General features: G+C 43.1%; 1 protein-coding gene across 15 annotated transcripts in view; it reads right to left on the reverse strand.

The window, feature by feature from the left end:
- Positions 1 to 11,194, reverse strand: part of GIT2 (GIT ArfGAP 2) — a 72,259-nt gene that overhangs the window by 19,761 nt on the left and 41,304 nt on the right. For 4 of the 15 annotated variants that reach the window (XM_017541816.2, XM_037743263.1, XM_037743261.1 and 1 more), the window contains 4 exons: positions 9,553 to 9,695; positions 7,609 to 7,758; positions 2,939 to 3,187; positions 910 to 999 (listed from right to left, as the gene is read on the reverse strand). In XM_017541816.2, coding sequence (XP_017397305.1) covers positions 910 to 999; positions 2,939 to 3,187; positions 7,609 to 7,758; positions 9,553 to 9,695 — 632 coding nt within the window. Of the gene's footprint in view, positions 1 to 909; positions 1,000 to 2,938; positions 3,188 to 3,745; positions 4,544 to 7,608; positions 7,759 to 9,552; positions 9,696 to 11,194 lie in introns of those variants that run through there. The other 11 variants (XM_017541824.2, XM_037743265.1, XM_037743268.1 and 8 more) reach the window with 7 other exon arrangements.

The following is an 11,194-nucleotide window of genomic DNA, read 5'->3' on the forward strand; positions in this document are numbered from 1 at the left end:
TTATTAGAGACAGGGTTTCTCCATATTGGTCAGGTTGGTCTCAAACCCTCAACCTCAGGTGATCCACCCGCCTCAGCCTCCCAAAGTGCTGGGATTACAGGCATGAGCCATTGCGCCTGGCCCATGAAGTTATTTTTTAAACGACAGTGCCTTTGGGAGCAGGGACTGTGCCACCTAAGTCCTTAGGACCCTTTCATTGACTTACCAAAAGGCTATGTATGCAGGAAGTACTTAATAAATACTGACTACTCTAAAAGGGGCTTACCTAAATCATGCACTGCTATTGAGACTGTAAATTATATACCAGTAGGTGGGGTTTAACCAACTTATACAAGTGAACAGCTTTATGCTAACAGCTGCTTAGACAGGTCCAATGCCACGAGGTATTACAATTCTGATTCAAGATGCAGGGACTTGTAAACCTTGGTTTGTCAAGTATGGTGCTGACATAAAATGTGTTACAGGTTTAAAAAAAAAAGGTATAACATTTTAATACTTCAGTGAGTCCACATATAGCAGTTTCAGTCTGACAACTGTAGTTCTGAACAAATTGAACAGATCTGTCCCATTATAATATCTAACCAGCAGCCAGCTAATTTTCTGGTTCTTTAAAAAGACAGTATGATCAGAATAAATGCTGTAGGGTGATTTGCAAACTTTGTTAAATATGATGTGAACATAAGCAGTGCGGGGTTAGAGAAAGGGAGGCGCCCCTCAATGGGTGAGCGTGTGTGTGTGCACAAGTGTGTGCCTGATCCACTGTGAGAATCCAGGAGGGAAGCGCTGCCTCATGCAGGATGGAAGGGCAGTTAGCAAAGGACAAGTGACAGGAGGGCCAGAGCCCAAGCACAAAGCGCCCAGGAGCACGGCCCCTCCTCCAGAGAGCAGACCATTCAGAATGTACTTAACCCTTCGGGCGCTTTCATCCCTGGACCAGGAAAGTGTGGAGGGGAAGGAAGGCAGAGATGAAGAGGAGGTCACAAGCGCACTCCTCCCGATCTGGAACGGGAAAGAGAAACACACTTGGGAAAATACAAAACAAACCAAAACCTACCACCTCAGCACCTTCAGTAAAAGAGTCCTAGAACACCACACACTATATGACATGAGTGTTGTAATTTCAGTGACCGCTGGTGACAGGGCCCCCAGAGATGTTTAAACTCTTGGTGAAACACCTCCTGGAAATTACTCTAAATTTCATAAAGGCCGCTTTTCCGTAAGGGAATAAAGATAATTAATACCTAACATAATCTGTCAAACTTGTCAATAATTTTTGTAATGGATAGTGTGAAAGGCCTATTTCTTTTTGAATCAGGACTGCTGTGAAATGAGAAACTATACAAATGATTCTAAGTTGCTATACACTATCAATCTAATTTTTAGTACAGTTATACAGCCTTCCTGATATCCTTATATTCTAAATTTTTCTAAAATTAAAGAGTACAATGAAAAATAACAAAGCTGCTTTTCCTAAATTTTGTCTTCAGGTATACAAAAATAAGATTCTTAACTTAGGCTGGGCGCGGTAGCTCACGCCTGTAATCCTAGGACTTTGAGAGGCTGAGGCGGGCAGATTGCCTGAGCCCAGGAGTTTGAGACCAGCCTGGGCAACATGATAAAACCCCGTCTCTACCAAAATACAAAAAAATTAGCTGGGTGTTGCAGTGTGTGCCTGTAGTCCCAGCTACTCAGAAGGCTGAGGCAGGAGAACTGCTTGAACCCAGGAGGCAGAGGTTGCAGTGAGCCAAGATCACACACTGCACTCCAGCCTGGGTGACAGAGCGAGACTTGGTCTCAAAAAAAAAAAAAAAAGATTTTTAACTTAGTTTAATGGCATTCTCTTTACCTCAAATATATCAAATCAATTGACTTAGAATGTTAAACCAAATATCTTGAAAAGAATTTGAGATAACAGACTCCCAATTACAGTAAAGTAATATTGTAATTTTTACCACAATGAAAATTGACAAAATTAAACTAGGGCTTAATTTACAAAACCATGTCTTTGCTTTGCATCTACCTTGAGAATTTTTTTGGAAACTCTCATAAAATTTGACTAAAGAAATAATAACTTTTGACACTCAAGAAGACAAAATATTACTCTGAAAAAGCATCACATGAAAAAGTTTAAACATCTGTAACATCTTGGGCAAAACATGTATTTTTATAATAAAGTAATCCAGAAGAAATACATTTGAAAATCTTACAACATAATATGTATCTCAAAGCAAAATAAGATTGTGAGAACCCTGCTACAGGACACAATCTCTGGAATTCAGCACTTCTAAGACTAATGCAGAGTATTACATCTCCTTTTCTGAGATGACAAAGCCACACTTCCCCCACCACAGGGGGGGAGCAGGGTGCAGAAGCATATCTAGCAGCACACTGAGCGCAAGTGGAGAGGCTGCGGAGGCCTGGAGCCTTATAGGCTCGCTTGGGTACCCTACCTGGGCCACAGACTCAAGGCCAGTTGCTTGAGGAGGAGCTGAAAAGGCATCTGAGATTCTAAAGGCTCCAGTCCTTAAAGGAACACATACCTGTCTAGCTCCAAGAAGGAGACACTTCCTTCTGAGAGTGACCTTTATGATTTATTTTTGTTTTTGTCTTTGGAAGTGGGGAAGGAAGGAAGCTTTACTAAAAAAAGTTCCCACACTGGCTGCTTGAGAAATAATCATGGATATGGGGGAGAAAAAAAGGAGCAGTTCAGGCAAGAGCCAGAATCCCCAACTTGGTTAGGAAACCATCAGCCCCTGGCCCTGTGTGCTTGTGGGAACATCGCAAGCATCCGTCGACATGTTAATACAGCAAACACAATGGTACCTCTCTTAGCCCAATTTGGCAAAGCAGAGGTATGGGGACCTGTAGGTTCAGAAGAGGGAACAGAGTAGTCAGGCTGCACAGAGTGAACAGCGGAAGCGCCAGTGGTGTTACTTACGTGCGTGGGGAAGGGCTGGAGTCTCGTCCTGCTCTCTTCGGGGCGGCTCGCTTCTCCCATTGGGAGATACGGTTTCTGACCTGATCCGGTCTCGTACATGGACATGGGCCTACTGCCCCGGGCAGATGGACGTCTCTTTAAGGAAGAGTGGTTGGAAGTGTCTGTGTACTCAGAACCAGTTTGCACCTGATATATATTGGTTGTGGCCTGTTTCCTGAGGTTCGAATTTTCACTCTGGAGTGTTTGAAGCTGAAAGAAATGTTTGGCAGTGGGACTGTGTTTTTTTATAGCAAACAGAAAAAGCAAACACCAAGTAAATGAATACAACTACCAGTTTTAAACAATAAGGACAGTAACAGCTAGCTGGGCTAAAAGTAAAAAGCCAATACACACAAGGGCCCTTTCTTCTGGATTGGGTGAAACACAGTCAACTCCCTTCCTCACATAAACAAATTAAATAGCTTCATTTCTGAATCCAGAAAAGTTATGGTTTGGACTTCCTAAAAACAAAATGTCTAACCACTTAAAAATTTGTCATGGTGGGGCTGGGAAATGTTTGCAGGCAAGCTGTACTCTGGATTATTCTACGGCTGTTTCAAGCAAGAGCTTGAGATCGTTAAAACATCATTTAGGTCACTTGCTTTTCAAATGAGCCCCTAGCAATTTGCAAAGGCCAAAAATGACAGCAGACACCATGGAAGCAGCACAAAGATGACTAGGGTTGCTTTGCAAAGCAAGAAAGACAGTGAAGTTCAGCTTACGAAAAATCAGATCGGCTACTGCTTTCCAAAAAGCCAACAAGAAAAATTATAATCAACAAGTTTTTATTGCATAATACTCTTGATATTCCAAACAACTCAGCACTTTGTTAAAAAAAAAAAAAAAAAAAAAAGAGAGAGGGAGAGAGAGAAATGAAATCATGGTAAGTTTGCTATATTAACATATCACAAAGAAAACTGGAAACCTATTGATCTATGAAATCGACATCTTCGCATGGATGCTCCACGCAGCACGCTTGCTTCCGTCTGGTGAGTGATCATCTTTCGGCCAGGGCTGGAATATTTGGCCTTTCTCTCCTTTGGCTTTGTCACCCAAAAAACACGACCTCGGTGGTGTCAGCTTTGAACACGCTAATCTGCCTGACACCACCCCATTTTAGAGACTCATTTGGAGGCCCTGAATGTTCCTTCCATTCCTCACATGCAGGCTGCTTCATGGTGCTGGATGGATTAGAGTTAAGGGGTCAGCAAGGAATCGTGTTACTCTTTGGCGTCTGGCATTTTAAACACCATTAACTGCATCCATTCTGCACAGGGTCCTTCCCTTCTGGTGCGCCTTCATCTTCCATGGGCATTTTATAAGTTGGGTGTGGTATGAGTTCAGCTGTCTATTCTTTGACAGAGATTGTAAAATCTGACCAAATTCCCCACCAGTGCCAAGGTTTAAGTCCACAAGCAACTGTCTGCATCAGAAGATCATTACTTTTTCAGTAGCAAACCCATTCAATGTTAGGAGTTATTTTCAATTATTTAGAAAGCACCAATCTGTGAAAAATACACCAATAGTAGTTGCTCCTCTTCATTAATTAGCATCTTTTCCAAGCAACTGTTAAATGTGAAAGATCAGATACAAATCATGCTCCTTTGTCAACTTGATGTATATTAAAAAAACTTTTCCTAACTTTGAAATAAAATCAATACATCTTTGCTAAATAAACAAATTCCATATACTTTATATTAATCATGCCAAACCGCTGTTAAAGTGTGACTTACTGCCTCTTTAAGAAAAAGACCAGGCCGGGCGCGGTGGCTCAAGCCTGTAATCCCAGCACTTTGGGAGGCCGAGGCGGGTGGATCACGAGGTCAAGAGATCGAGACCATCCTGGTCAACATGGTGAAACCCCGTCTCTACTAAAGCTACAAAAAATTAGCTGGGCATGGTGGCGCGTGCCTGTAGTCCCAGCTACTCAGGAGGCTGAGGCAGGAGAATTGCTTGAACCCAGGAGGTGGAGGTTGCGGTGAGCCGAGATCGCGCCATTGCACTCCAGCCTGGGTAACAGGAGCGAAACTCCGTCTCAAAAAAAAAAAAAAAGAAAAAGAAAAAGACCACTCATTCTGTTTCCTTGAAGGGCAATCCATTACAGAATGATAGACTGCTTTTATACAACAAAGGCTGGCAGGGTATAACTCATGTCTGCAATTTCCTTTCCAGAGAAAGAACAGCTGCAAAGTGACAAAGCAGCCCTGAACGTTTCTACATTCCAGGATACAGACAGGCATGAAGTGCCTGTCGAAACTATTCATTAGAGAACCCAGAGCCTAGAGTAAAATGGTCAAGGTTCAAAGACTGAGGTGTGTAACTGACACATGTCCCTCAATGGGGCACTGGCGCATCTGATCACGTTTGTCTGTGTAAAAAGCCTCTGTGGCAGTTTTTTAGTTAAGGCCTTGAAATCTGAAACTTTATCCTAACACTTTTCATGCCTGGATTTTGTCTGAATGTGTTCTCATGAGCACAAGTTCCTGGTTTCAATTTCTAAAAATTTTGATACTCTGTATTTAGAGAGATGTCCTTAGATAAATTTTAATGATGTTTATCTTAATAAGAACCAGGCTACACTTTTTTGTTTGGAAGGAGTATAAGGGAAAATAAAAAGTTACAGACAATTCAATAGTTTCAAAAATCAAAAGCATTTCTAAGAACTGATGAGATAATCAATAAGCAATGGCAAATAATTTCACTTTGTATTTCTCAAAGAAGTTTAAGACATTTGCTTTCAGAGATACGAGGCTCTCTCTGGTGATTTCCAAAAATGCTGAAAGAAGCATTATTAGATTTTAAAAGGTGATGTGCTGCAGATTGATTTATAGTGGCAAAATCAGCATGTTTCAGAAATAGTCTCCTGGTCAAAATTACTAGTCCAAGTAATGGGACAAACTATAATTCATTAAATAAAATGTATTTCAAAGAAGGCATAGAAAGTGCAGGTCCTGCATGTTATGACAAAGGGGCTCTTGGTCTGTCTTGTTTACAGCTGCACGGCAGCCCTAGACAGGGCTGGGAGACATAGAACAAGTCTGTTCGTTTAAGGCTGACTAATCTTCAGGCATTCTTCATTCCCTGCTACTACAGGCTTTGGAGCCATTTATTTCAAAAAGTCTCAAAAATGCTCTAGCCGTCAACATCAAAAGAATCCTAGACCAAACCCCAGGCAAAAGTGCAAAGCAATTTCCTTCTCTAGTAAGTAGAGGGCAAGGGACCCTCTTTAGTTCTTCAACCTTCCTTTAGGAAGCAGCACTGAAAAGGGGCCAGGCACACATGGAGTATACCATGTCTTCAGGTCTTGAAAATGATTTGAAAACCTTACTTCTCAAATGACAGCCTAATATAGATTATATATTTCTTTTTTTTGAGACAGAGTTTCGCTCTTGTTACCCAGGCTGGAGTGCAACGGCGCGATCTCGGCTCACCGCAACCTCCGCCTCCTGGATTCAGGCAATTCTCCTGCCTCGGCCTCCTGAGTAGCTGGGATTACAGGCACGCGCCACCATGCCCAGCTAATTTTTTGTATTTTTAGTAGAGACGGGGTTTCACCATGTTGACCAGGATNCCTCCTGGGTTCAGGCAATTCTCCTGCCTCAGCCTCCTGAGTAGCTGGGATTACAGGCACGTGCCACCATGCCCAGCTGATGTTTTGTATTTTTAGTAGAGCCGGGGTTTCACTATGTTGACCAGGATGGTCTCGATCTCTTGACCTTGTGATCCACCCGCCTCGGCCTCCCAAAGTGCTGGGATTACAGGCGTGAGCCACCGCGCCCGGCTAGATTATATATTTCATTTTGTTTCTAGTTAAGGAAGGTGTCAAAATCTCATTTTAGAACTGAATGATGGGAATGATACCCACAAAGTCATGGGCAAAATTTGGAATTTTTTGAATTCCCTTCCTTAGCCTTCTCATAAAGAGTTGCATACACAATCCCTCTCCTACTAAAGGTATTCCTTGCTACCATCAGCTATACTCCTTTTAGGGATTAATATATTCATACAGTTCTGATTCTCTTGAAAGATAATAAATGAAAAAATACTGAGCAAGTGAGATAGTTTCATACCAGTGTGTAGCTCCTGCCAGTACAAATGAAATGTTTTTTCTTATTTTTTGAGAACCTACTCTGTAGCAGGCCCTGCTGTAGGCTCTGGGGATAATACAAGTTAGTAGTAAAAACTGGTGAAAAATGAGGTGGGGATGTGGGATAGGGCTGCCAGGGTGGGGGCAGGGTTTGAATGCTGATAAACACAAGCCCCTGCCCAGCGCTCTCATTGGCTCTGTCTCCATGGTGTGATCCTTCTTCCCTAGCAATGAAAAGAATCACATCCATGGAGTGCCATCCAGGTTTCCAGGAAGCACAGAATAGTGCAAGGGTTATTCTAATGGGCACAAATGCTTAAATAGAATGTTAGGTTTCTCCTATCTGGGGAACTTATTCTAGATATATTTCATTTCAAATATCCAAATACATCCTGCTTCAAAAAGACAACTTGGCCCAAAAGATTTGTAATAGGCTGTTATGATAACTGTTTTTCTTCCCTCGGACCACATCACAGTGCCTGGGATTCTTCCTTGTACTATGGGATTAAAGCGTCAACCATCCTGGCATTTATTAACATGTTACCTTTTTCTGCATAATTCTCAGCTCGTCACTCAAGTTGTTATTCACCTTCATTAGCTGCTGTATCTTGGCCTCAGAAGCCACTAGAGCGTTTTTGACCTCCATAAATTCCTGTACAGTGACTGGTCCATCTGATAAATCTGAATCTAGGCTCTAAAAATAAATTGGGGAAAACGTTCACAATCTGAGACGACGAGAACATTAAAGTCTAACAGCTCAAGAATTTCAAATTCTGACCAAGCCAGCTGAATTGCAAAGTTGTCAAACCAAATCAAGGCCTCTGAGAGTCACTATCCTATTTAAAAAATTGGAAAGTCAGTATTTTCTAATGGAATAGGCAGTGGGGCTACACATCTGTGCTGACAATGACGTCTAAGGAGGTCTGTCCTGTCTTGTAAGCCTTTGTCTCGTTCACTCATGTTTCGTTTTTATCAATTCTTTCATTAATTCATTCATTTCAACATTTTCACTGAATATTAGATAGTGTTCTAGGTGCTTGGGATATATTGGAAAAGAGACAAAGATTCCTGCTTCCATGGTGTTTATATCCCAACAGCATGACAGAGGAAAAAAATAAATGTAAGTATATACAGTGTATGATTGACAGTGATGAGTGCTGTGGGAAAAGATAAGGCAGAGCAGGGCAGGGGACTGCATGTTAAGCAGGGAGCTGGGGTAAGCCTGTGAGTGGGTGAGAGGTGAGCAGAGCCCCGGGAAGTGAGGAGATCAGTCACATGGATCCAGAGGAAGAACATTCCAGCCTACAGTGGAGCTCAGCTAGAGGGAGCAGGTGTGTGGGATGGAGCAGGCAGGAGGCCAGGCAGTTGACAGAGGGCCTGGTCACAGAGGGTCCTGGAATGACCTCGGCTCTCACTTAGTAAGCCAGGTGGCTTCCGAGAAGTCTGGGCAGAAGTATCCCCTGCATCTGCTAATGGCGCCATCTTTCTCACAGTCATGTGGGCCGGAGAACTCCGAACACATCTTCTATAAGTCTGTCTCCCCATTTCAACCTTCTGACTTATTGCCAAGGCTTTTCTATTCTGCTTTCCTATTCATCCATTCTCAAATGATTGCCAAGCCCCATCTGTGGGTGAGTCTTGGGGATCAGCAGAGGGTGCACAGCCTGGGGCCCTGCCACCCTCTCGCCGGCTCACAGCCTGGGGCCCTGCCACCCTCTTGCCGGCTCACACTCTGGTGCCAAGGTCTCTCCCACCTGTACCATCCTAGCCTGGGTCCTGGGGTGGTCTGCATCAGCTCCTGTTTGGATCTCTGCCTCCATTCTCTAACTCACCAGAATAGTCCTCCCCAGACATGGCATCCTGGGCTCTGCACTGCCCACAAGGCCCATGCTCTTCCGTCTAGCGTCATACCCTTCTTGCTGCAGCTTCGAGTCCCATCCTTTTTAGGCTGTCCCTATGCATGACCAGCCTCCCCTTAGATGCCCTGGTTTCACTTTCTTTCTGCTTCCTCCACATGCCCCAATCCCAAGCATCCCCTGAGGCACATCTTAAGGGCCGTCCCATGACACAGTCCTCCCTGATGCTCCCAGCCATAGGTTCTCTCTATGCTCACTCCCTTAGCCTGTGTGTGCTTCATATGACACACATCACTTTGTGCCTCCTCCTGCAGTTCTCTCTCTCCTAAGCAGTGAGATCCTCACAGGAAAGGGTCGAGCCTCATTCAGGAGAGTAATATCCAGAGAAGTTACTCAGTAAACACTTGCGGAAAGAATATAACACCAATCACTCCTCACAAGTTTTATAAAGTCTCAGCTGCAGCAGGGCTGTGATGCAGGGACAAGGACCCCTATTTTAAAACCATTTAACCTTGTTTCACCTTTGCTTGGCCTGAGCTAACAGCAACCCAACCTCACTGCACAGCAGCTTTGGCAGGGATAGCCCTCAGCTGATGCGTGCTTGCCCTTCCGTGGGACACACGGCCTCTCACCTTCTGCCGGTTTGCTTTGCTTGCAGTGGTTTCCAAGTCCGTGTCTTCGTCTGAAGCCACACTGTCATAGTCGGGCTGGTCGTTGTCTTGACTCTCAATGCTGTGCTGGTTATTGATTGTTTTCAGTATGAGCTCCACATTTTCTAATAATAAAAGCAAACAACTTTACTTCAGGCTTAAAACAATGCTTTTCTTCCAAAAGACTACCAAAAGGATTTCATTGGTTTAACCATTTAAAGGACTTAAAGGACTTGAATGCTGTGGCTCTCTGCCTGTAATCCCAGCATTTTAGGAAGCCAAGCAGGGTAACTGCTTGAGGCCAGGAGTTTGAGACATCCTAGGTAACATAATGAGACTCTATCCCTACAAAAAAAATTTAAATTTTAGCCAGGCCTGATGGTACATGCCTGTAGTCCCAGCTACTAGCTTCTTGGGAGGCTGAGACAGGAGGATCGCTTGAGCCCAGGAGATCGAGGCTGCAGTGAACCATGATTGCACCACTGTACTCCAGCCTGGGCATCAGAGTGAGGCCCTGTCTCTAAAAGCAAAAACAAAGTAAACAAGGACTGAAAGAAAATGTTATATTCACACCAATATAGAGGTAACAGAAGAAGTTTTCAACCAGGTGGACAGCTACATAGAGAGACTTCAGCATTCCTCTCATCTACCTGCCAAATATGGGCAAATTAAACAAATGGATTATGAAGAAACTGCTCAGATAAAGGAGGAAGGTTCCCAAGTTTCTAGAGATAGAACGTACCTTCAGGTCATGAAGATAAGGCTGTAGGTAATGGAAGATAAACTGTAATTTGATTAACACCAGTAACATGTTTACAAGGTAATATCAATCAAAACAGAAAGCAAATTGTTAAACTGGAGCCCAGAACTGAGGAACTCAAAGAATAGGAACATTGGCATTTAGTCAGTCACCTGCATCTCAGTGAAAGAGATAGAGGAGAATGAATCAAATAAATACACATGTGCATATGAAAGGGCGTGTCTATTCCATAGGGGAGCAGGGATGATTCTACAGGCTCTAACACACTTTGAACAAAAGATTTCACAAACTACCCAAGTCTCCCTGATTTCTTTCAGGCAATTCAAACTAACCTCTAACTTCTAATACTGTTTCCCAGAGATGTTGAGGAAACAACAGATGGATGATAACTGAGTGATGAATTGTGGTTATTTAAAAGTAGTATGTCCTAGCCTAGCACATCCCAGCACTTTGGGAAGCCGAGGAAGATGGATCACTTGAGGTCAGGAGTTTGAGACCAGCCTGGCCAACATGGCAAAACCTCATCTCTACTAAAAATACAAAATTTAGCCAGCATGGTGGTACACATCTGTAATCTTAGTTATTTGGAAGGCTGAGGCAGGAGAATCACTTGAACCTGGCAGGTGGAGGTTGCAGTGAGCCGAGATTGTGCCACTGCACTCCAGCATGTGTGACAGAGCGAGAGTCCGTCTCAAAAAAAGAATAAATAAATAAATAAATAAATAATATGTCCTATTTTAGCTTTCTAAATTAATAGTTTAAAGCACATAAATATAATGATTACAGAAGTTATAGTCAATATATACAATTTAGAAACTAATGAACAAGTAAGATAATCACTTATAGCCATTGTTATTTGTTGAT

Source organism: Cebus imitator, unplaced genomic scaffold (genome assembly GCF_001604975.1).
Source record: "Cebus imitator isolate Cc_AM_T3 unplaced genomic scaffold, Cebus_imitator-1.0 Scaffold8, whole genome shotgun sequence".
Taxonomy (NCBI): Eukaryota; Metazoa; Chordata; class Mammalia; order Primates; family Cebidae; genus Cebus; species Cebus imitator.